General features: G+C 45.4%; 1 protein-coding gene across 1 annotated transcript in view; it reads left to right on the top strand.

Annotated features, from left to right (window-relative positions):
- SEZ6L (seizure related 6 homolog like) overlaps positions 1 to 21,864 on the top strand; it is a 201,072-nt gene extending 179,208 nt beyond the window's left edge. The window contains exons 14-18 of the mRNA XM_036823427.1: positions 9,320 to 9,514; positions 12,632 to 12,664; positions 14,460 to 14,574; positions 15,929 to 16,031; positions 18,529 to 21,864. Coding sequence (XP_036679322.1) covers positions 9,320 to 9,514; positions 12,632 to 12,664; positions 14,460 to 14,574; positions 15,929 to 16,031; positions 18,529 to 18,558 — 476 coding nt within the window. The 3' untranslated portion in view covers positions 18,559 to 21,864. The remainder of the gene's footprint in view (positions 1 to 9,319; positions 9,515 to 12,631; positions 12,665 to 14,459; positions 14,575 to 15,928; positions 16,032 to 18,528) is intronic.
- The last annotated feature ends 4,938 nt before the right edge of the window (positions 21,865 to 26,802 follow it).

The raw sequence follows: 26,802 nt of genomic DNA, 5'->3' as shown, positions 1-26,802 counted from the left end.
TGGGGGAGGAGAAACAAGTCTATGAAAGAAATAACAATGGATCCGCAGTATCACCTCCTCCAGAAAGACCTCCCTGACTGCCTAGGCTAGGTCTTGTTTCTCTCATCTGCACTCCCATGGCTCCTATAGCTACACAGCACTTGCTGCAGCTTATCGAAATGATCTGTTTATATGTTCAGAGACTCAAACACATACCTTGCTTGCTAGGAATGTATCCAATTGGTTCTTGTATCCCTTGGGCCCAGCAGGCTCAAAAAATAACAGTATTTGTTACTATTACTGTCATCGTCCTTGTTAACAATACTAATGCAGTCTTTATTGAGTTTCGTGGCTTTGTTGCAGCTTCCCTTCTTTGGTGGCGGCATGGTAGATGGCTGCTGGGGGTCCCATCCAGAAGACATAAACCACAGCATGAAAAGTAATGAGGCTCTGACAAAGATAGTGAGGGTTTTATGGGTGGCTCTCCAGAGAGGCATATAGGGATTCCCCAGGAGGCCCTGGCCCTTCACAGCCCTGCCCCCAGAACACCACAAATACGAGATGTGGAGATTTCCTGACCTGGATAGAACCCACATGGCCAGACGGTGGCCATAGTAAAAGTTTCCATTGATGAATCATCCCCAGCGGCCTCACCTCGGCCAGCATACCAGGCTCTAGCTGGGTGCCCTTCTTCATTTAAAAATTCCTGTCTCTGAGGAAGCAATAGCTCAGAGCAATTCACGATAGCCCAGGGAATTTGGGCAGGAGAAGGGCCCTTCATTATAGCAGAACCGGTAAGTGCACAGGACTTCAAATCCAGCAGGTCAGGTTTGCATCTCAGCCCTGCCACTTGCCAGCTGCGTGACTTTGAACAAGCCGAAGCCGGTGTCCTCATCAGAAAGAATGATCATGCCAACCATCAATACAGATGCTCATAACAGTGTGTCTGGTATATAATAAGTGCTCAGTTAACATTGGTTGCTAATTACCACTCAGTTTCACTGCTCCACTACTGTAGAGTATATTACAAATCATTCATAGCAATAACCAAGAAACCTGATTTTGAGCGTTTCGCACAAATGTGCTCTAAAAATGTACATTTTTTCCTATACTTAAAGAGAGGGGGGAAATGGGAGGAAGATAAAAATGAGGGTAGGTTTGTAATTACGTCTATAAGACCATCAGTCCAAGTCACTTGAATTCCTGGGAGAGAACAGGTTGAAATCACACGGATTGCCATCAGAATTGTTTAAACCTTAGACAAGTGATTCTCCACCAGGGGTGAATCTGCTCCCCAGGGGACAATTGTCAAAGGCAATTTCTAGAGACATCTTTGGTTGTCACAACAGGGGAAGAGGAGTGCTACTGGCATCTAGTGGGCAGAGGCCAGGGATGCTGCCGAACATCCTACAGGGCACAGGACAGCCCCACCGCAAAGAATTACCCAGCCCAAAATGTCAACAGCATCTAAGTTGAGAAAACCTGCCTTAAACAATCTTATCTCAAAGTGTGGGTACCTCCTCAGTGTAGGAATGTCATTGCCCAGCCACATCTCAGCTTAAGGATGGGGTCTTGGTCCAGTCTGTATACGTAGCAGGCAGGAAAAAGTGAAGTTCAGAGACATGAATTGATTCACCCGAGGTAACACAGCGGATCCCGGCCTCCAGTTTCAAATTCAAGTCACTTCCCTCATCACTTTCCTGCCATCTTCTGGGAGCTAAAGATAAGTACAGATGCCTTCAAAGACAGCTGGTTTCTGCCAGAGGTGGAATTCCATGTGGAATTCTTCTCAGACTCTTACTGATGGTTGGGTCAAAATTGAATTGGATTGACTTTGGAGGCAGAGACTCAAATCATAACTCAGCCACTTCCTTCTTGTGGGACCTTTCACAGGAGACCTTCCCCTGAGCCTCAGTTTCCTCATCTGTAAAATGTCCATATGGTGTGGTGATTAACAGTGGACTTGGACCACTTGGATTTGAATCCTATCTCTCCCACTAACTAGCTTGACAGGTTACCCAGCGAGATACCCAACAGTTCTGTGCTTCATTTGCACCGATATAAAATGGGGAGAGTCATAACAATGTCTGTGCCTTGGGGTTGTTGTAATAAATAACTGAGTTTATAGATAAAAGAACTCCAAATAGTGCCTGGCTCATAGGATGCTCTCAGTAAATTTTGGCTATTCTGGTCAGTACTGTTACCATCTTTAAAGATTTAGGGGAGGATTAGAAATAATATTTGCAAATCATCTGGTACAGAATGGGTATTTGAATATTTTGGAAATCAATGGATTAAATTATTAATTTCTTAACCATGTCAAGACACCAGAGCTGCAGTTCTGAGCCCTAAACCCTTCAGCCCTAAAGTTCTGGCTGGACTTTATGAGTCTATTTCTGTTTTGTAAATCAGTTCATTTGTATCATTTTTTTAGATTCCACATATAAATGATATCATATGGTATTTTTCTCTGACTGACTTCACTTTGTATGGTCATCTCTAGGTCCATCCATGTTGCTGCAAATAGCATTATTTCATTCTTTTTTATGGCTGAGTAATATTCCATGGGGTGTGTCTGTGTGTCTGTGTGTGTGTGTGTGTATTCCGCATCTTCTTTATCCATTCATCTGTTGATGGACATTTAGGTTGCTTCCATGTCTTGGCTATTGTAAATGGTGCTGCATGTATCTTTTTGAATTAGAATTTTTTCCGGGTATATGCTCAGGGAGTGGGATTGCTGGATCATATGGTAACTCTATTTTTAGTTTTTTAAGGAACCTCCATACTGTTTTCCATAGTGGCTGCACCAATTTACATTCCCACCAACAGTGTAGGAGGGTTCCCTTTTCTCCACACTCTCCAGCATTTGTTATTCGTAGACTTTTTGATGATGGCCATTCTGACCGGTGTGAGGTGGTACCCCATTATAGTTTTGATTTGCATTTCTCTAATAATTAGTGACGTGGAGCATCTTTTCATGTGCCTCTTGGCCATCAGTATGCCTTCTTTGCTGGCTGGACTTTAGAATCACCTGGGGAGCTTTAATAAGAATATTTGGGGGGACTGATTAAAATTCCTTAGGGGGCAAAGCCAGCTCACTGAATGACCTAGGGTGATTCTACTATGAAGCCAGGTAAGAACAGCTGATGATGCCTCCCCCTCATCTTCCTGGACCTGCTGTCAGTCTCTTCCTTTACCTCCAGGTCTAAGAATTTGTCCTTTGTCACCTTCTATCTCTGCAGGGCCAGGACAGTGCCTGGTACAGGAAATATTGTGGAATACATGAACATTAAATTACATGAAGGCAGGGGCCATGTCTGTCTTGCTCACTGTTGTATGTCCAAGGCCTGGCACATAGAAGGTGCTCAAGAAATATTTATTATACTCATTAATCTGTTCATTTATGAAAGAAAATTCCAGGGAAAGTTTGTAGGGAAATCCTTCTGCATGGCCACTGCCACCTGCTGGCCACTCTGCTACACTGCAGGTAATACCTTTTTGTGTGTGTGTGTGTCTTAAGGATTTATCTTCTCTTAAGGATCACTTACTGGGAAGCTGGATTCCCAGGAGGGTGGGAAGCCAAGGAATCAGATCAGCACTTACCTGGGGTCTGAGTCTTCACTCTCTCCCAGTAGAGCACTGGATTTCCAGGTTTCCTCTGAAAACCTTCCCTGACCTTCCCACCTCTGACTGACTCAGTGAGGTTTCTGCTCTGTGTTTCTCCCATCACAGCTGCTACCAAGCACTGGATTGCAATTACCTGATAACTGTTCCTCTCCCCTACTAGACTGAGTCCTGGGGAAATAGGAACCATGCTTCTTTAGTTCCCTACTCTCTACCAGCTCCTAGCACAAGCCTGGAACATAGGGACAGAGCAAATGTCTGCTGGACTGAAAAAATTTTTTTTAAAACCCAAAGAGTGAATTCTAGACTCTGGAAGTTCATAAACTGTAAAGTGTAGTGCATTGGTCTGCATTTCCCAAGGAGTATTATATACTCCATTGGCGATACCCGTGTGGCTTTAGACAGTGCCCAGATTAACTTTTCAATGTTAAGAAAATCTTTAAAAATAAAACTGACATTTGAAACCTGTGATTATAAGAATGTTATTATTTGGGGTGAGGCTAAATTATGTAGCACTGGGGGCTTCCCTGGTGGCGCAGTGGTTGGGAGTCTGCCTGCCGATGCAGGGGACACGGGTTCGAGCCCTGGTCTGGGAAGATCCCACATGCCACGGAGCAACTGGGCCCGTGAGCCACAATTACTGAGCCTGCGCGTCTGGAGCCTGTGCTCTGCAACAAGAGAGGCCGCGATGGTGAGAGGCCCGCGCACCGCGATGAAGAGTGGTCCCCACTTGCCACAACTAGAGAAAGCCCTCGCACAGAAACGAAGACCCAACACAGTCATAAATAAATAAATAAATAAATAAATAAAAGAACGTGAATTTCTTAAAAAAAAAAAAAAAATTATGTAGCACTGTTTAAATGGAAAAATAATAGAAATTTTTAAAAAGATTAAGTAAACAATAGTAAAGTTGGGATGAAAATATGACCAAAATTGTAAAACCCAGAAAAATAACCAGCCTTTACTGGGTGCTACTATATGTTGCTCACCCTCACTTGCATGAGCACATTTCATCATCATAGCAACCCTATGAGCTATCCCATTTCACAGATGAGGAAGTTGAGGCTCACAGAGGTCAAATATCTTACCCACAGGTGCATAACTAGGATCTGAATCCCGGGCCATTAGGCACTTGAGCCCAAGAACTTCTATTCTGTAATCTTCTTTCAGTTGAATTGATGTAAGGTCTATCAAGAAACATTTATTGGGCACCTACTGTGTGCCAGACTGCTGAAGATACAGCAGTGAGTAAAAGCCAACCCCAGCTCTACAGACTCCAGCCAGGTTGAAGAGCAAACTTTCAGAGGAATCATTAGGACATGGGTTCAGGGTTTGGGTCATGATGTTATTACCTGTGTATACTATAAAAGTAAGGCGTGCCCAACCTGTTTTTAAAACGATACATCCATATGCTATATAGGACTATAAAATGTAAAAGGAAAATTTTCTCTTCCTACAGCTCATACCCCAGGCACACTCTGCAAGGTTAATGATACCTTACCAGTCCTTCTAGGTGTCTTCCATGGACGCATAACACAATGCTGTCTTTAAGGGTTCCCGTGATTGATTGAAGGAAGGCATTGTGTTTTGACCGGGGGCCCAGACTTGGTAACATTGGCTGTTCTCAAGTGCCCGTGGGTGAACTTCAACCATAGAGATGACCTTGGTTTAGTGGAGGGATTAGCTTTGGTCAGGCATCGGCAGAACCACCTGGTGCCTCATTTCTGGGAGTCTGAACTGAAGGGAATGCTAGTCAATATCTCTGCTTCTCTCTCTCAGCTGCTCTAACAGCCCCGCCCCCGCTGACTTAGGGGGTCTCCTCCAGGTGCCCCTTACTCTTTTGAGCTTCTCTCTCTGACAGCAGCTGCCATCTCTTTTTGTTTAATTGTCCATTTACATTTGTTTGCCCCCTTAAAGCATTGAGACCACAGTCTCTGGAGGGCAGGAATGGTGTCTGATTCGCCTTCTGGCCCCACTGCTGAGTGCGTTGCCTGGCATGCAGTAGACACTTGCTAGATGTTTTCTGAATAAAAGCACCAGCGCCTGCCAAGGTGCATCTGCATTGTTGTGCAAGATGCACCCCTAGCCGCCCAGCGACCCAGCAAGTCCCTTTCTACAGGCTGGCTTCCTGGATTGCAGGTATGGGAGGAAAACAGTTCTTCACCCCTGATGAAGGCTGCTATTGAATTACAAAGAAAAAAATCTTTCAACCTCAAGAGGTTGGAACCCTAGGAACCTTAGGAACCTTCTAAGCCAGGTCCCTATCGACCCACCCATTCAAAGAGATCAAAGCCCCAATTCCTCATTAGTGGTGATTACTGTCACTGAAACATAGTCATTCATTCATTTGTTCCTTGGAAAGGTGATACATTAAAATGCCTTCCTAAATGTCAGGCAGGTACCATGTGTAGAACAATAGGGAGCGGTAAGGATTGTGGCTAACTGGGGAACATATTTCTTATCTAAGGGGGACAGCTTCTACTCAACGCCATGTGAGTTGAGTGCTTGGGCTCCAGGTCACAATCATTGCCATGTAGTTATGTGAACCCAGTATTGTCTTATCTTCCAATGTTTCAGAAGAAGCCAGAAATTTAGATTATTACATGAAATACCCTGACTTGCACAAGCTAAGTAGAGCCCATGTGTAGGTCAAATTCACAGAGAAATAGGGTCTAGTTGGGACTTCTGTTATACTATGTGCCATCCACAATTTCCATGGGGCAAGGGGTTATATCTGTTTCATTCACTTCTGTGTCCTCAGTGCTACTTATGTGTTGGCACATAATAGGTGTTCAATAAACATTCATTGACCCAATGAATGAATGAATGCTTCCTGTGATCCAGGCAAGGTGCTAGGCACTGGAATTCCTGGCATGAACATAAGATGAGTTTCCAGCCTGGGAGTGAGTGGGCAAGGTGAGAATCAAACAGTGCCATAAAAGATTCTGAAGCTGTGATGGAGGTCTGTGAAGGTTATAGAACAGCGTTCCAAGGACAGGGGAATTCATGCTGCTGGGGACAGATCTGGCTCCTTGGGGGAATTCTTGAGATCTGCCTTATAAAATAAGATGCTTGAAACAACCCATATTTATTATCTTACAGTTTCTATGGGTCTGGAGTCTGGGAACAGCTTAACTGGGTCCTTTGGTTCAGGATCTCTCGTAAGAGAGACCTGGGGCTGGAGTCTCATCTGAAGGCTTAATCGGGGGAAGGATCCACTTCCAAGCTTTGGAGCTCCTACTCCAAAGACAGTGGAGAGTCTGCTAGCAAGACAGAACTACAGTCTTATATAACATCCTCACGGAAGTGACAGCCCTTCATCTTTGCTGTATTGATACTTTATTGGTTGGAAGTGAGTCACAGGTCCTGCTACAAAGAGCCGCAAAGAGCGTTAATACCAGCAGGTGAAGATTATTAAGGGCTGTCTTAGCCCTTCCACTGCACTCTCCTTTATTTTTTTTTTATTGGAGTATAATTGCTTTACAATGTTGTGCCAGTTTCTGCTGTACAATGAAGCGAATCAGCTACATGTATACGCATATCCCCTCCCATTTGGACCTCCCTCCCACCCCCCTCCCCATCCCACCCCTCTAGGTCATCACAGAGCACCAAGCTGAGCTCCCTGTGCTATACAGCAGGTTCCCACTAGCTATCTATTTTACACATGGTAGTGTATTTATGTCACTCTCCTTTAGATAGGAAGGGGAAGGGCATCTCAGACAGAGGGAACAGCATAGGCAAAGCACAAAGGGGTGAAACAGAGTAACCCATCTGGCAAAATGTGACTAGTTCGATGTAAAGTGAGGAACCATTTGAGAGGGAGGCAGGAAGCAGATGGACAAAGCCCTAATAGCCCAATCTGGAGACACTGCCTCTTCTCCAAGCGCAGTGGAATCACCAGGTATGAAATAATAAAAGACCCACCTGCTCCACGTTCTAAACCGAGGGCCTGCAGAGTCAGGGTGATGGCAAGCTGGGGGATTACACTAGTAGGTTGTAAAAATAACTCAGATATTACAGGAATCCTTCAGGTAAAAGAGACAGCATGTCATCTCTTCCGAGTTTCACTAATCAAGTGAGTATTGGAAGCTGTGGACAGAAGCTTGTTTCTCTGAAACATGTATGGCAGGTGCAGCTGTGATATGTAAAGACTTGGGTCTTTGTACAGCAAAGCAAGATCCAGAAGGAAGAAAATGTTTTAGGATTTGGCGTAGAAAACCCCTTGTTCTCTGTTTGTGGGAATGTAAAATGGTGCTGCCACTGTAGAAAATGGGATGGTGGTTCCTCAGAAAGTTACATGTAGGATTAGTGTATGGTCCAGAAATCCCACTTCTGGGTATCTACCCACAGAATTGAAGGCAGGGTCTCAAAGAGGTATTTGCACACCCATGTTCATAGCAGCATTATTCACAATAGCTGAAAGGGGAAGCCATTCAAGTGTCCATTGATGGATGGATGAATAAACAAAATGTTGTCCAGCCATACAATGGAATATGATTCAGCCTTAAAAAGGAAGGAAATTCTGACACAAGCTACAACATGGATGACCCTTGAGGATATTATGCTCAGTGTAATAAGCCAGTCGCAAAACGACAAATACTGGAGGATTCCACTTATACGTGGTCCCTAGAGTAGTCAAAGTCATAGAGACAGAAAGTAGAATGGTGGTTGCCAGGGGCTGGTTGGGAGGGGAGATGGGGAGTTAGTGTTTAATGGGGACGGAGTTTCCATTTGGGAAGATGAAGAGTTCTGGAGATTGATTGTACAACAATGGGAATGTATTTGACACTACTGAACTGTATACTTAAAATGGTTAAGGTGGTAAATTTTATATTATGGAGATTTTACCCAGTTTAAATTTTTTAATAATAAGAATTTTTAATGTTTCAGGATGTGTGGTCTTGTGTGCACAGCAGTTTTTGCTGGCTTTCCAGTCCATCCATGTGCTGAAAAGGAACTAGATCACACACTGGCCCTGGAATGGGTCAAACTGGCAGGTTCAACTCTCCAATAAGTCTTAAGCTAGCAGGCATCACTTATGATGCTCCTGCTGTATATGTTAGGGTCATTTGTGTTCCTGCTGTATACCAGGCCCTGAGCTTCCAGCATGCCTTAACAGGCTCATCTCCAGTGAGATTAGTGACTCAATTAGGGGTAGGGGGCATCAGGGAAGGCTTCCTGAAGGAGGAGATATGAGGACTGAGTATTGAAAAACAAGACTTATCCAGGCTGTGTGGGCAGGTGAGGTATAAGGTGAGAAGCAGGAGGAATATTTCATAATTTAGCGACACCACCGTCCATTATTTACTGAGTACTTACATTTCAAGGGCATGCTAAGCATTTGCACACATTATCTTGTTTAATCTTCCAAGTCCCTGTGAGATAGGTACTGCTATTATTGCCATTTTACTGATGAGGAAACTGAGGCTCAGAGAGGTTGTCGCCCTTGCTGGAGGTCACACAGCTAGTAAGTAGCAGAACCCAGATTTTTAACCCAGATTCCACAGCTTAGTATATCCTACTGTGCCCATGTGTAACCCATGCCCAGAGGTGGGAGAGGGAAAGGTGAGTTTGAGGAGTGGGCAACAGTTCAGTGCAAGGTGGGGATGCAGAGAAGTGATGCTGGAGAGACTGGCCTCAGATCACACAGGCCCTGAGTAGGAGTCCCCAAAGATTTACATCGTCTCATCAGAGCTCCTTTTGGCTTGCATTTCAGCGGAGGAGTCCCTGGCATGTGACAACCCAGGGTTACCTGAAAATGGGTACCAAATCCTGTACAAACGACTCTACCTGCCAGGAGAGTCCCTCACCTTCATGTGCTATGAGGGCTTCGAGCTCATGGGCGAAGTGACCATTCGATGCATCCTGGGACAGCCATCCCACTGGAATGGGCCCCTGCCCGTCTGTAAAGGTAAAGAAACCACCACCTCCCCACCCCCGAAGTCCCAGGGAATGAGGGACCCAGAGATGTAAAGACTGACTTGCAGCGATTCTAAACTTGCTCTAAAAAGCCAGGCTACTGTGTTTCACTAAATCTAAGACACCACCGTTATTTTCTGCACTGCTGAGAAAGGACATGGCTGCCAATTAAACTATGACACGGTGCCTTCTCCTTGCTTAGCATTTTTGTTTTTACCTACTAAAAGAGCTTAGGTTTTTATCATAAAGGAGAGGCAGCCTGCTTTTGACTCCTGCTTGGACAACGTTGCTGAAACGTTTCCCGCCTCCTGCACCCCCTTCTCACAACCACGTGGTTCCCAAGGGTGATGGGTGTTCCCCTGTCGCCTCTGGGCGTTCTCCCAAGATGCTCACACCTATCCTCCAGGTACTGATGGTCCTGGGCTGATGATTGCACAAGCACAGGCATCTTGAGCGCCACCTGGTGGCAGCGATTGTAATACCCCAGTGATTGTAAGACACCCCCCATCTCAGAGATGGTGAAAAGCGGGGGAAGTGTATTTTAGAATCAGTGAACCACTCATCGTTGAAATTAAGTTAGGGCATACCTAGTGAGATTTGGATCCATTTATCCGCGTCTTTGAGGTGTGAAAATCATAATCATATCCTAAATATGTTCAACGCTTTAGGCAAGTGGATTTAACCTTTTATGGTGTTAATACCCTTTTGAGAATCAGGCAGAAAACTCTGAATTCTCTCCCCCGGGGGAACCGAAACATGCAGTTTTACATTTCTACTTGGGAACCCGTAACTTCAGCGGATCCCCAAATGCTCGTTCATGAAGTTCAGCATTAAGGCTTAAAAATACTTTCCCGGCCAGAATTTCTACTCCTGGGTATAGGCACAAAGTAATTGAAAACAGGTATTCAAACCAACACTTGTACAAATGATCGTAGCAGCATTATTCACAAAAGATGGAAACGACCCAAATGTCCATCAGCTGGTGAATGGATAAGCAGAATGTGGCATGTTCATATAAGGGAATATTGTTCAGCCGTAAACAGGAATGCTGTAACATGGATGAACCTTGAAAAGGTTATGCTCAGTGAAAGAAGCCAGACACAAAAGGCCACACATTGTATGATTCAATTCGAATGAAATATCCAGAATAGGTAAATCCATAGAGATGGAACTCAGATTAGAGCTCCCCAGGTGCTGGTGGGGAGGGAAGAGTAACTGCTTAATTGATACTGAATCTCCTTTTGAGATGATGAAAATGTTTTAGAACTAGATAGAGGTGATGCTTGCACTATTGTGAATGTACTAAATGCCCCTGAATTGGACACTGAATTAAAATGGTTAATTTTATGTTATGTGAATTGTACCTATAAAAAAAGATTTTCCCTGAATTGCCTCATGACCATACTCTGAGATAGGTGAGCCGTCATACCCATTTCACAGATGTGGACAGAGAGGCTCACAGAGGTTAAATGACTTACCCCAAACCACACAACTGGTACAAGACAAATCTCGGATTTGAACCCACTTCTGCTAATTATAAATTCCCTGCCTTTGAAACCCCACCAGGTGAGGCAGTCCTGGCCCCTCAGGTACGACAGACCGTCTAGCAGGAAAGACATTGTCTTGGGAGACCATTGCCCTATTCTCTCCTCTCCATTTCCACTCCTGTGACCCACCCTGCCAACCCTGTAATGAAATAATAAATCACTTCCTCTTCCCCAAAAAAGTGGAGTCCATCGTTTGTGGTCTAGAGTTGGAGAAATGACAGAGCACCAGTGTGAGGCCACCCCCTGGGACTCAGGGGCCCTGGGTTCCCAAGGACGCCGCCCTGGCAGGTCCAGGAAAGGGCCCAGGAAGCTGCCTCTTAGCACGTGCCCCCGGGGCCCACTGATCACACTCAGAGGTTCAACATTTCCTTCCATTTCTAAGATTTCATGGAAGCTCGTGCCCTCCCAGACACGCAATCAAGGTCCCATTCATGTCTTGGGTAGGAAGCATCTGCCTTAATCTTTGCATTTTCCTAATGCCCTGGCTCCAGAGATGTCTGCAGTCAGTTAGTTAGTTAGTTAGTTAGCTTTTTTGTCGGCTGGTTCTGTTATCATCACATGATAACGATGAAAGTCAGAGAGTCACTTTGACCAAAGCTCTAACTAGGAAATCTCCGTATTATGTAGGACACGGCTATTGCTGGGCCTTTGGGGGCCAGCTCCTCCCACGACCTTATCATGCAATCTTTCCATCGAAACCCTTCACTCTGGGGGTTTTGCATCCCTGAACCCCGTCCCTGTGGGTATATTTTTGTGCTCAGCTATCATGATGACTTGGATGCCAAAGCGTGAAGACACCAGCCCCCATCATCCTGAACTTCCAGAGAAGTTATACAGGGAATCCAGGGAATAAACCAACTCCAGAGAGTTCCAGTCTATGGCAATGAAGGAATGAAAATATGGAATAAAAATCCTATATTCCAAATCAATATGGAATAAAAGTGAAATTAGAAAGGTTCATATAAATGTATATTTCAAAGCGGGAAAACAGTTTCACCTCTGGCTGGGCTCAGGATTTCGGATTTGGAATTTTGTCTTGCCCCTCACCATTCATCAGCCTTAGTCCGACACAAAAGCACTGAAGAGACCAGGACTATGTAGTTAAGAGCAAAGGCCCAAGAAAGCCAAGCAAGTTTAAATCCTGCCTCCATCACTTAGGAGCTGTGTGGTGTCAGAGAAATCACTTCACTTCTCTGAACCTCTGTTTGCTCATCTGTTAAATGGGGATGAGAATAGTATCTACCTAATGAGATTGTTGTGAGTGTTAAGTGAGCGAATATATATAAAGCTCTTGATGCCCAGTATCTGACATGTGGTGAGTATTCAGTAATTATTGTCCTTTTCCTTTCATATCTGTCTCATCTTCTCTCAGGAACTTAGGAAGGGAATGAGTCCAGGCATTTCCACTAATTCCAGTAGCCTAAGATTAAAAAATATAAACAAACAAAACCACAGCACTACAGCAAAGCATGGAATGGACTTTTGCACCTAATTTGGGGGAGGCTTCATGCAAACAGAGTGAATTCACTTGACATTGACCAATGCTCCAATTTCTCTTTCAGTTAATCAAGACAGCTTTGAACATGCTTTAGAAGGTGAGTCCCATGAAGAAAAAAATCCCATAAACCAAGCTAATAGCAGAAAGCAAGGGAAGGTCCTTGGAGATCCTTATCCAGGCGCTTAACAGAAAATTAAGCAAAAAATTCTGCCTTCACACTGCTGAAGGTAATTTCAAAACAAATGACATTGTAAAGAACAAAAAAATCATTGAATTTGCAACTTATAGTCCTAACTATGACCTGAAAGAGATTTGACGCCCGTTCTGTTCATGATGACGAGGTAAAAACATCTGGGAGTTCACGTGCCTGAGAAACACATACCCTCTTGTAAAACTTTTCAGCCATGTGGTGCTATCTGGGGGAGCTAAATCCAGAGATGCCTCACCTTTCATGCTGAGCAAGCTCCTGGTTTCGGGAGGGAAAGGTCTTCCCCAGGGGATTCTCTGTGGTCTGTTTGCCCCTCCGTCTTTTTCTTCCCCAAAATAGCTGCCCCTGGATCCCCCTTGTTTTCTGTTCTTGTTAGAAATTACCAAGGGAGATTTATTAGTGTGGAACAGATGCTAAAAGTGATCCAGGATTTTGTTTTATCTTCCCTTTTCAATGCATCCCACACGTAAAATGTTCTGCATTCTGTATAACCTTCGTTCAGTTTGGTACAAAACCACTCCCTGGGCTGTCGTGTCAGGAAAAAAATAACATTTTGTTTTGTTAAAAAATATATATATAACCAATTGGACAGTTTTAAAAATTATTTTTGGAGCCACTTATCTTTCTGACAATAAATTGTTCACTCAGAATCTGGGGCAGTGGAAATTACATGTCATTCGTTGCTCTTTCCTGCAACAGATGACATTTTAATCCAAGCAGACAGAGCCGGAGCTCAAATATATGTGTAGGTTGTGGGGAGCATGTATTAGTCACTCCGCTAGAAGAAAAAGGGCATTTATGGTGTTAGGCTCTATTCAGGTCCTTCCTTTGCTGTCTTGCACCGGCCAATGAACCATGAGAACATCTCAAAGGCCTGGGTTGCTCAGAGGGTGTGATGCCATCGTAATGTTCTGGGCTCACACGTTTATCATGGGTATTAAGATTGATTTTTCAGACCCAAGGAGTGGTGGTTAACAGATTGCAGATTTGCGTAACGCCGAGCTCTGTTAGACGTGGCTGTGGGGAACGGCAGAGAAAAATGTGTCCAGAAGGGATGTGGAGTCTGCCTTCAAGCCTTGCTCGGAAAACGCCCCCTTCCCCCCCTCCACCTCCACAATAATCGTCATAGTTCTTGTGATTTCTGCTAACCACTGGGAGGTAGCGGGAGGCCCCAGGTGAGGCCGAGAGGGTTGCCTGAGAGTGTGCAGCCGTGGCCTCTGAGGGTGAAAACTGTGTCTTCACTGTTAGGGTGTCACGGGGTGTGCAGTTGGGGTGTCATGAGGTGTGCAGGTACCGAGCACTGACCCAGCTGCCCAGCGCCCTCTGCTGGAGGGTCTGATTGAGCAGGTCTGGGAGGGACCTGCCAGTCTAGACACAACTCTGTCTTCTCCATGGACTGTCAGGCAAATCTGCCTTTCCAGTTAGCACGTTGGGGATTTTCTCCAAGTCTTCCCTGGAATTGGATTTTAACCAGATTTCAACTGATGACCACCCCATCCAAGAATGGGTCTGGGGCTCTGTTGCCAAGAACCAGCACCATTTCCTTTACTCTCTGCCTCTTCTCCCTTCTGGAGATGGTTCTCCAGTGGCTGGCTCTGTGACATTAGGCCTTGGAGTGGGTGCAGGGCTGGGAGGGCGGGTACTCCCCTGGGAGCCAGGTGCCCTCACTGGCTTGTGCGTTTAGTAGCAGAAGCGGCAGCTGAGACGTCTCTGGAAGGGGGAAACATGGCACTGGCTATCTTCATCCCAGTCCTCATCATCTCCTTACTGCTGGGAGGAGCCTACATTTACATCACCAGGTATGGGGCTTCGGGTGGGAGTGGGGCTCTCACCCACTCAGCGACCAGCGTGCTGGGGGCCTGGGCTCGTCACTGGACCCTGAGCCTCAGGGTCTCCACTCTTGGGGACAGTGGCATTTGTGTGATTGAAGGGATGGTGTGATTCAATTCAACTCTGAGAAATATTTAGATCGTGCGCCTGCCAACCCTTCATGGTAGGAGGGCTGAGCATGCAGCAACAAATCAGGCAGACACTCTCCTGACCTCACAGAGCTAATGTTTAATGGGAGAGAGAGACATTTCCTATTGCCAGGCACACTGACTCATTCTTTCCTTCATTCAATCATTCATTCCCTCATTTATTCAACACGTATGTATTGACAGTCTAATGTCATTGTCCCAGGTGTCGGGGATCATAGAACGTGCCTTTAATAAGGAAGGAAGATATTCATCTATGGCTAGCATATTCACTAATTTGTTCAATTTCACAATTATTGAGCACCGACTCTGTACCAGGCCATTTTCTGGGCTCTAAGACCATCGTCGTGAACAAAACAAAAAGAAATTGTTGACATGTGGGGCACAGGTTCTGATGGGGGAAGAGAGACAATAAGTAAAGTATAATATAAAAGTAAGTAGTACATTAGAAGGTGAAAAATGCAGGGAGAAAAAGAAAACTTAGAAGAGAGAAAAAGGGAGCTGGGGTGAGGCAGGGGTTGCATTTTAAGTGGGGGAGGGTTAGAGGAGGCCCCAGTGAGAAATCACATTTGAGTAAGAGCTTGAAAGCAACAATGAGTAAACTATGCAAATATCTGGGAGAGGAGGATTCCAGGCAGAGAAGCAGCATGTGCAAAGGCCCTGAGGCAGGCATTTGCCTACTCTAAATGGTCCCTGTGGAGCTCACAGTCTGGAAGGGGGAGAGGAGAAATACACACATTATCACACACTATAATAAACACAATAAAGGAAAGAGACAGGGTGTGGGAACAGAGACCAGATCTAAATAGGTGGTCAGGGAAGGCTGCTCTGAGGCAACACAGTATATGCTTAATAAATGCTCATTATTATTGCGCTTGCTCTTTGCATTAAAGAGGGACTTGTATCATCTTACAGGAGAAAACACATTAAGCTGCAGTAAGGGGAGGTCCGGGGCTTTAAGGGTCACTGACTGGGTTAGAAATTGAGAGCGATTATGATTTCAGCTTTCACCCCACTCGGATTCTCACCTACAGGAGGCTGTCTCCACACATCCTCTTTGTTATCCATGGAGGTGCCCATGCTCAGGAAGTGGCACCCACCGTTCCCCTGTGGGACTGTAAGGTGTCTCCTCGTCCAGGAAAAGTAACTTCTCTTCCCTTCACCGTCTCTTCTCCAGATGCCGCTATTACTCCAACCTCCGCCTGCCCCTGATGTACTCCCACCCCTACAGCCAGATCACCGTGGAAACCGAGTTCGACAACCCCATTTATGAGACAGGGGTGAGTGGGTCTCTCTTCTCTCCCTGGTGCCTCCCTCTTTGCTCTGAATCCATCGACATCGAAATGGGAGGTTTAATTTCCTTTTGCTCATGATGCTGCTGGCAGAAAGGCATGGCCAGTGGTCCTCCTGTCTCATCCCCGCCAAGACCCCTATTGAGGTAACTGCTGGAGAACTCAGCTCGTTCTAGGAACTGATGACAAGCCTGTAACTGTTTGTTCTTAGCAGAATGGTCACAGAAAGGAGGGGCTGCACCAGAGACCCATGGAGAGACAGCTGAGTTGGGTCAGAGCCCAGCGGTGGCCTGGTGGCAGTGGGCAGCGTTCCCAACATCTTATTAAACTACATTTCTTATTGAATGGCAGTGTGCACCATCCCCACACATTTGAGCAGCAGCCTTGTGTTGGTACTAGGGACACAGCTGAACCAAATAGACACAGTCCTTCCGTTAATGAGCTTATAATCTCACAAAGGAGACAGATATCAATAATAATAGTAGTAGTAGTAGTAGTAGTGGTAGTAGTAGTAATGGTAATAGTAATATTATGGGCCAGGCACCTTAAATGCATAATCCCCTTGAATCCTTGTAACTCTTTGTGATGGATTCTCTAGTTATTTCTGATTGACTGATGAGGACATTGAGGTTCAGGGAGAGGACAAACGATTTGGTCAAGATTGCACACAGCCAGAACACACAGCCTGCAGCCAGGATGCAAACTCTGTTAGACTTTCTTGCCTCTCCTTGAACCTCAAACAATCAAATATGCCAGTGAATATCTTGATTGCAACAAACCATAATTTTTAAGGGCCATGAAAGAAACTGGACAGGGTGCTATGAGTGTTTGATGGGATGGGAGAAGGCCATCTCATCTCATCTTTGAGAAAGCTGAGTCATATAAGGTGGCTGAAGAAGATGCCAGGAAGACAGGAGAGCACATGCAAAGGCCCAGAGGCATGTGTGAAGAACAAGAAGGCTGGTCATGAGTTTGCAAAACCACAACCCTTCAAATTCACTGTGTGATGATGTACAATCATCTCCCAACATTGGGGGCATAAACTTGACTTGTTCCTTGTCCGTGCTAACCTTCCGTCACTCCTGCTTACTCTGACCTCCTGTTGGTTATCAATTGATATGTAACAATATTATTGCAAATTTAGGAGCCTAAAGGACACACATTTATTACCCCATAGATTCCGTAGGTCAGGAGTCCAGGCACAGCTTATGTAGGTCCTCTGCTCCAGGACTCACAGGCTACAATCAAGGTGTCAGTCAAGGCTGCAGTCTCATCTGCGGCTTGACTGGGGAAGGATCCACTTCCAAGCTCACATGATTGTTGATAGCATCCAGTTTCTTGCAGGTCGTTGGACTGAGGGGCTCAGTTTCTTGCATGCTGTCAACCTCAGTTCCTTTCTATGTGTCCCTCTCCATAGAACAACTCACAACATGGCAGCTTGCTTTTTCAGAGTCAGCACGAGAGAGAGAGAGAGAGAGAGAGAGGTCACAATCCTACAAAATATAAACATGGATGTGACATCCTAGCACCTTTGCTGTATTCTGTTGCTTAGAAGCAAATCATAGGTTCTGCATACAGTTAAGGGGAAGGGATCATACGAGGAATGTGAATACCAGGAGGCTGGGGATCCTGAGGACCACCTTGGAGCCTGCCCCCCACACTTCCATCTACCATGAAGCACAGACAGAACTGCTTATCTGTGTTGACCCAGTGGGAACTGTAGACCTCCATTAAAGCATGTGACAGTGACATGGGGCCGAGCCTATGACTTCTTCTATCTCCCTACTCCTTTGCCCTGAGGGTCTGGAGTATATTACACACACTCCATGAGTATTGGAGAAATTGAACTGGTTGCTGCCTACATGTTGTGGTCATTTTAGATATGGCACTGGTAAGACAAGGTCATATGTTACTTTACATTGTGTATAGCTTGTTTCTGAATCCTCAGAGAAGGTCAAGCTGATGAAAAATAGCACTTTAGAAACTAGACCTTATTAAGACTTATTCGTATATGTATCAGTCACCGAGCACTGTGATAATGCTGAGTAACAATCCCAAAACTCAGTCGCTCAAAGTAACAAGCGTTAATTTGCTCATCAGTCCACGGGGCAGTGTTTTCAGCTAGTTTCAGCCGGGTGGTAGTCCTGGTTTGGCAGTGCTCACTCACACATCTGTGGTTGGCTGATGACTCAGCTCTGCTGTCCATGACTCTCATCTTCTTGCTGGTGCTAAAGGCATGCTCTACTCATGGTGAAGGCAGAAGGGCAGGACACCAGCAGCAGAAACACACAGGCACTTTTCAAGCCCCTCTTATGACCCACTTTCCCATAACCCATTGGTAAAAGCAAGTCAAGGTCAGAGTAAAGAGCACTGCAAAGTCCTATGCCCAGTATCTTGGCTACAGGGAAGGGTGAAGATCCAGAACGATGCATGAGTCACTCTGCCACACAAGGGGTCAACAGATCTGTGCTTCTCTCTCTCGCAGGAAACCAGAGAGTATGAAGTTTCCATCTAGAGAGAGCTCCACGTGAGAAGGGAACTTACAGATACAAACTCAACTACAACCTCCTCGAGAAATTCATCCAGAGACTATGTGGCATTTGATGGAAAGCCCAGAGTGTCGGCTGTCTTTTCTTTAGACTCTTTACTGAAGACTTACTGTTTTCTTCACTGTATTTATTATATTTAAAATCGAAATAGGTGTGGTTGGATGTATTGCAGCTGCAGCCAAATTAGTGGTACAGCCTCAATCCTGAAGGCAGGTGGAGGACCTGTAAAATAGCAAACACAGCAGTAGAGGGAAGAGGGAAAAAAAAAAAAAAAACGGCAACAGGCTGCTTCTCCTATCAGCAATGCCATGCTACGGCTGCGTCAGATCGCGTGCATCTTCAGGATCCACGCCCATGCTGTTTTTCGTACAAATCTAAGTCCCAAGATTAGGTTGGAAAGGGTATTTCTTGTTGGATTAACTTGGGTTGAAATCTAGCACGGAGACTTAAACAGCTCTACTCCAAAACCAGTCTGTGTTCTCCCTTCCATTTGCCCCAGCTTCTAAAAGATCCTGCCCCGTCCCCTCCCTCCCATGGCCCCTCGGAAGGCAGCAAAGGTGTTACATAAATATTCTCTTTCACCACCCTGGCCTCGCTGGATGCTGGCAAACTAAGAAAATATTTTCTTTCTATAAAGGTGACAGATGACAAGGAAAGTTTTCAGAGAAGATGGGAGATCTGAGAGTTCCAATGAAGAAGTGGATGAGGGGGAAAGCTGGCTAAGGGAATCGAGAGAATAAAATGTTCTTTTCCGTGACACTGTTTCAACGGTGAAAGAGCAGGTAATTTATGCTCCAAGGGCCAGAATCGATCACCTTGTTCAGCAAGGCCACCCTCAAGCTGTGATGATAGATCTGTAGTCTTTGCAGGCGTGAGCGGCACCGCCCATAGTGTTAAGAGGTTTTGGGTTGCAGGGGAGAAGTCCAGGGGTGAGCTCTGTTTCCCTCCCGGGGTGCTGCACTGCCAGAGCCCTCAAACTAGGGGAGACTCAAGTGCACTGTCACTATAAAAGGTGGCACCTTCAGAATACACTTGCAGTCAAGTATTTTGGAGGGAGGGAGGGTCCTATGAGCAGAAACTACTTTTCTGTTCTCTGAAGCTCTGCCCGGATGTTGGATGGTGGCGTGAATGCTTGACCGTAGAGGTGCCGAGGAACAGGCACGGGGGGCTTAAAAACACAACGGCATCCACATCACACGATTTGAACTCCAGTGAGGAGAGAAGGAGGAATTTTAGGCCAGAAAGGAACTCTTAGCATCTCATTAATCCTGCATCCTGGTATTTTATCAGAGTCCTTTCACCTCAACCCAGTAGGACTGATGAGTGTGTGATTATCTGGAAGATTCTTTTCTAAATATAGGTGCAAAGAGAAGGCAAGGGGTGAGGATGCTTGGAAGGAAAAGTGCATGTGAGGCTAATTCATGTCCCTAGCGTCAGCCAGTGGCTCGGAGAGGCGCACCGGCCCAGTGGCTTTTGCGGTCCTCTTTGGAGCCTTCCCGTGCTCTCTAGAATTGTTTTAAATCAGCTGGTTTTCAAACAAGACCTTTCTGGCTGCCATGCCTTTGGGAGAATGGCTGGGAGTCCATGTTTTGGTAGCTTGCTTAGGAAGCATCTGAAACAGAATACAGCAGTTGGCTTTGTGCGTGCACGCGCGCACACACACACACACACACATCCTCTCCTCCCAGCCGGGACCGTGGACCTCAATCTTGGGGGGGGTCTGAGGCCCAAATATTTTCCTTCTGCCAGAAAAGAATCCTGCACATCTGTTCCTTCAAGCATGCATTCATGCTGCACAGCAAGAGATCATAAAAGGCTGCTTTCCAGCTGCCCAAAGCCCACCCCATTTTATGAAAGAACCAGAGGAGAAATGTTCCAGACCATTAGTGAGCAATGTCATATCTGGAGAAAGACCAGCAATGCAAATAATGCAAACTTTTTTTTTTGAAGGCAGAATCAAATCTTTGCTTTTATATCTATTTGATGCTGATTCTAACCCTAACCCTGGGTCATCCAGAATGAAGACCTCTATTAATGATATTTAATTTTAGAACATACTGTGGTTACGTGAACACTAAATATTTGCCTTTCATAAAGACTGACAAAATATAAAATCTTTATTCTAACCCTGTTCCCTAAAACTGGCCAGGCCATGGCCCAGGAGTTCTTATTGGCTGTTGGATGGGGTAGAGAGGTGTTGATTTTTCTTTTTTTTTCCAGGATTCCAATGTCTTAGTTCTGTCCTAGTCATACAGCACCTGTGACCATGTTTTAAAAGTTTGTTTTAGTCAAAAGATGAATCACGCAAGCTTGACAATGTACAGTGTGATTGAAAAGACAGGTTGGTGTCTATTTTTCTTTTTAAAATACCTGAATGTGTCTTTGTAATATGTAAAGGTAAAACAAATCATAATAATCGTGCCAAAAATTTACCAGGCATCTCATTTCAGCTCATGTCATGTCTGTTTTTAATAAGCTCAATGTTAAAACCCGCTGGGATTAAATATTTTTGAACAGGATACAATCTTGAGAAACTTGAGAACAGACTGAACCGTCCTACAAGCTTCTCTTTGTAAAACATCGGGGAAATACGTTTACAGAGATTTCGAGCTTCAAAGAATGCACGTGATGGTGCGTATTACATGCTAATTCGTATAAGCTGTATCTGCCAGCTACCGCCCTGTGCTTTAAAAATGCACACACTCAACCCTCTTCGGCTTGGGACTCATCTTTCTGCTTTTTTTTGGTGGTAGAGGGTAGAATTATTTAGCCAACATAAGTATTCTGGTTGCTACTTGATGGCCATCCTTATTTAGTTCCATGGACATGCTTTAAAAATGATCTTTTGAAGCCAGCTCCTTGGAGAGCCTGCAGAACCTCAGGCTGATAGCTTTGGAAACTGCCAAACAGCCCAGCAGGAAACAAAGTGGCTACGTGATCCAAATGGTTGTATAAGCAGACGGACGGGACTGGGCAAATACGTAGGTAGATGTAGGCTGAGCGTGAGCCTTGGGCAAAAATGACCTTTCTTTTGGTCAATCCAAAGGGTATGACTTTCCTATGTTTTTGAGGTCGCTGGGTCATTTGAGGTCACGTTTTATTGAGTTGTTCGGAACCCCCAAAGGTAGGCTTCTCCTGGGAAGTTTTCATTTCCATTTTATGCCCAAATAGAATTAAATGCAAAACAAACTTTCTAAGCTAGAATAATGAAATGAAGTCATTTTCCACTTTGTATATATTGATGCTAATAAAAGAAATGAAAAAGAGTCAAAGCTATGGGGTTTTGTTACAAACGCTCCAGGCTGGCTCTGAGTGGAATGTTTCCAGTTTCTGGGGATTCGGCTGGGATGACACCTACTGAGACTTTGAATGCCAAGACAGGACTGCCAACTCGGGAATGGTTCCAGGAACATTTGGGGAATGTTTGGAACAAGACACGTCCACTGCCATCATCACATACCACCATGCAGGGCATAGCAGGAGCATCAGTGTCCGAGGACAGGAGAGCAGAGATGCTCCAGTTCAAGCAGACAGCAAATTCTCCGTCCTTTTGTTCTCTTCAGGCCCTCCGTGGGTTGGAAAGATGCCCATCTGCCCTGGTGAGGGTGATGATCTTTACTCAGTTTCCCAATTCAAATGCTAATCCCTTTGGAAACACCCTCACAGACACACCTGAAAATATGTCTGGCCAGCTATCTGGTCATCCCTTAGCCCGGTCAAATTGACACATACAATTAACCATCACTGGCCTGTCTCCATTTGACAAAGAAAGCAATCCTCCAGGTGGTACCCAGAAGAAAGTAGAAAAATCCTGAGAGATGACCACAAGCAAGGATATGAGCCAGGAATGACAAGTGCAGGGATAAGCCAGGAGCGGCTGTGGTTAGGGGTGGGCGGTCAAGGAGGTGATTTTAAGCTGGGACGGAAAGGAGAGTAAAGCCATACGGGGATGTTTGGGGAAGCTTCGGGGCAGAGGGAGGCCAGTGGGAGCTTGTCCCCTTTGAGGGACAGCCCGTGTGGCTGGAGGGTGGAGAGGGGGTTGCGTGGTGGGAGGGGGGCAGAGAGGCCGAAGGGGGCAGGCCGCACGTATGTAGGGAGGGGAAGGATAGGACTGGACTTTGTGTTTAATGCTCCCTCTGGTGGCCACGTGGGGAATCCAATCCAAAATTCAGGTAATTTTCAAGGATTAGGGGGAAGGGGGCTCCAAGTTCGCCTTATCGTCTCAGGGACAACTCACTGTAAATGGAGAACGGGGTGTGGGAGGTACGTAGGGCAGCATCCTGGGTGGACGCCGGGCGTGCTCCTTCCCTGCAGCTATCCAATCATCTTCCGTTATAAAATGAAGGGGTGGGGCTTCTGATAGGTTTCCTGGGGAGAAGTTTCACCAGTGGGGCGGGGCCACTGGCAGGACCAGGGTGGGGCTGAATCATCCATGGGCCTGTCACTCAAAATCAGCTCTGGAACGGAGGAGATTCCGAGGAAGGACAGACAAGGTGAAGAAAGAAGACGGAAAGGCAGAGGGTGCCCGGGATGCTTTCGGAAACCAAGACTGTGTTTCCCAGGCCTGGCTGCCTACAAGTTTAGAACAAGAGTGGAGAGACAGAGCTTCCCCTGAGACCATGAGCCCACCCGCACTAGTAAATGTGCTTCAGACAAACGGAGCAGAATGGGCAGCCCTGGGCCAGGGAGAACAATAAAGCAGTGACCAAAGCGATCCCTGCCAGGATAACGTAGTAATAATCATAACAATCATGGTAATAGTAGCTGGCGTTCCTTGGCTGCTTGCTAGTTCTTTTTGTTTTGTTTTCTACATTTTAAACACACTTTCTCTTGTAGAATAGTTTTAGATTTCCTAGTTATTTGATGCCCTTTAATATCTCATTTACTCCTGTGAGTAAAATTATTATCATTCTCCTCTTACAGATGTGACGTCTGAGGCTCAGAGAGGCCAAGTTACCTGCCCAAGTCCACATAGCTCATCCATGAGGGAAGGGGACCCGGGAGGCCCGGCTCCTGGTCGATGTCCCGGGTAGGAGTGCCTGAGCCAGCCTGAGCAGTGCTTCTCCCTCCCGGGGCGCCCAGAACCCAAGCAGGCTCTGATCCTGTGGACGCCCTGAGCTCAGGGACTCTGCCTCACTTGGCTTTGTCCTGGGAGGTGTTTGGCTGCGTTCAGCAGTAATGAGGAGCTGGAACTCTGGGTTTGAATCTTGACTCTGTCAACGATTAGCAGCGTATTGGAGTGAGGGACCCCAAGAGGGAGGAGTCGCCTTTCTATGTCACTGTGAAACTCCTCGCTATGGGGCTTCTAAATCCCTGCATAAAAGAGGAAGGAAAAGTTACTAACTGTCCTAAAAGTGATGGAATGTTGGGGCAGACAATATCCAATATCTGTTTCTCTTCTCTCTGCTAATGGAACCCTAATTTTGTTCAGAGCAGCCATGAACCCATCTTCCAACAACGGGTCATGGCTGGTTTCAATTATGACAATCCTGTTACCCAGTTCCCCAGCCTCCCTTGCTGTTAGGGTTGATCCTCTGACCCATTCTGGTCAACAAGCATTAGCTGAAGTTGGCTCTGTGTGTGTGTGTGTGTGTGTGTGTTGGTGGAAAGGGAGGGTTGCCCTAAAAAAGTGTTTGCTTTCCTGATAAAAGGGGACACACACAGCTGCTACAGCACCAGCCCCCTTTTCTCCTTTCTGAACCCAGTCATGATACTTCAGGACTTGAGTGTTCATCTTGCAATGGAAGAGTCCAGCGTGAGGACAAAAGCAAGCCACTAAGAATGGACACTAAGTGGATAGAAAACCCTGGCCCGCTGATGGCACCAGCATCAACCTACCTGTCCCAAGTGTAAAGCATAATAATGCATGAAACCAGCTCCATAAATACAGGTGATGGTTCTGTATATTCTGCAACAGTATAAACAGAAGAAATATTTCACCAAAGTGGAATCTAAAAGCAAAGATAAGGTATGAATGACACTTTCTGGAAAGTTCTATCAACTTTTCAGCTCTTGTGCCCCCACGAACCTCCCATTCCAAGTTTCTCTCCCTCCCTCCTTTCTCCTCCCTCTGCTCCCCACTCTTTCTCTCTCCATGTTATAACTCTGTCCAAGATTTACTAACCCTCTACCCTAAAAGATGGCGTAGGATAGAAAAAGTAGTTTCGACATGAATTTCATGGCTTACAAGTTTTAAAGACCTACTTTTCATTTCCTTACATTTCCAGTATAAGTTTTTATTTGCACTCAACTAAAAAATTCCCATTTTAAAACAATGCTGTTAATACTACTGTTTGCAACATGGTTGCCTGGCACATATAGGCATTCTTAAATATTTGTGGAGAAATTAATATCAACCAAACAGGGAAGCCCGAGGTATGGCCAAGGTTGCCAGCGTCTGAGTCCCTTTCAACCACCAGATGGCAGCCTCAGCCACACTTCACTGCCTCACAAGGTTTATTCCTTTCGGACAAAGTCATCTGATGAAATGGATTGTTTCTGATACAACAGTTTTCAATTTGGAGGATGAGTGGACTGCCCTTGACTCTTGACAGAGAAAGAGAAACTAACATCATTGGTACTTTCTCCTTGCGCATGAAATAGATCCAGGCAGAAGGTGTTATGGTTAAAAAACGGGCTCACTTTGGACCAGGGGCTCACATAGTGTAGGCCTCAACCACTCTAAGTCCACAGAAGACTTGAAGAATCGAATTTTTACTGATGATGGTCTCTCAAGGGAACTGAGTGAGAGGCACATCACCCAAGGAAACTTCCTTAAAAGTCTCTGTCCCCAATTCTGTCCTCAAGAGTCTCACATTCCTGGGCTCCTGTTCTAATCTCTCTCCCTCTCCAAACTTCAGTGCTCTCCCACTTACAGAGCTGGGGCCCCCTGCTCACTACCCCCACCCCCTACCCAGACAGCTTACTTCTTTCCACACAGGGTTGCCAAATTTAAAAAATAAAACTATAGGACACCCAGTTAAATTTGAAAATCAGATTTTGAAAAATATGTGTAAATCTGTAGTATAAGTTCTGACCCCATGGGCACCTGACTACCCTCTGGCCAGTCAGAGGTTCCATGATTAGTTCTGAGATGGTCACATGACCCAAGCTGGGCCAGTGGGAGAGTGCAATGTTTGGGATACACTTATGCTAAAATTTATTTGTCCTTTATGTGAAATCCAAATTTAACTGGGCATTTTATCTACCAACCCTACCTCCCTTTTCTATAAAAGCAATATATGCCTTTTCAATTTTCCCTAACCCCCAACCTGCAGGCCAATCTTCAACCTTCTTAGAAGGCAGGCTTCCTCTTTACATTTTTGTTTGATTGTGTGTGAAATATATATGTGTATAAAAATAGCCCACTGGACTAGTAAGCAAGCTAATCACCTTTTCAAGCCCTCTAGTCCCACATCATTAAAATATTAATATTCACTGTTTGATGGGTGTCCTTCCACACCACTCCCCTTGCTCATAAAAACACAAAGTTTTTAGTTTTCCTCAAAAAAAGAAAAAATTCTGCACCTTGCTTTTTTTTATCGAGAGAGAGAGAGAGAGGGGACATATCTATCCCAGACATCTCACCAGGTCATTGCATAAAGCTCCAGCTTATTATTTTAAAGCTGAGTTATAGCCCATGGTGTGCAACATCATAATTTATTCCACTTATCCCACAGAAATACAAGGCACCGGGGAGAGGATTTTTGTACAAGGTTGTTTACTGCAGCAGAATGTGTTGTGTCAAAAGCTAAAAAGAATGCCAAGGACAATCAGTAGGGAACCATTGTGCTTATTTATCTGAAAGGCTTTGCCAGCAGTTCCAGAATCCCTCTTTTCTTATCAGTTGGGCTCTAACCCACGGTACTGTGGGATTCCACCTGCAGGGAGGCTCTTCTACCTGGACCTCTTCTCTACAGTGGATATTTATCCACTCTGCCTCAGTTCCCCGCACCCCCCCCACCAGAGTCCCTCCTTCCTGAATTTCAACTATTTTCTACTGGAGGATTCTCTGAGCGGTTTATATAATCAAAATGATTTCATCAAATTATGTTGCAAGAACCATACTTTTATCCCCAAATCAACCAACTGTATGTCTCTTTAGGAAGACCCTGGTATATTTTGGTCTACATCCCAACATTTTCCAAAAGGAAGGTCCCTTTTTCGTGGCGGGCACTCCACATGCTGGTTGTAATGGAAATCTAGGCTCC

The sequence above is a fragment of the Balaenoptera musculus genome, chromosome 14, assembly GCF_009873245.2.
Source record: "Balaenoptera musculus isolate JJ_BM4_2016_0621 chromosome 14, mBalMus1.pri.v3, whole genome shotgun sequence".
NCBI lineage: Eukaryota > Metazoa > Chordata > Mammalia > Artiodactyla > Balaenopteridae > Balaenoptera > Balaenoptera musculus.
This window is presented reverse-complemented; position numbering and strand designations above follow the sequence as displayed.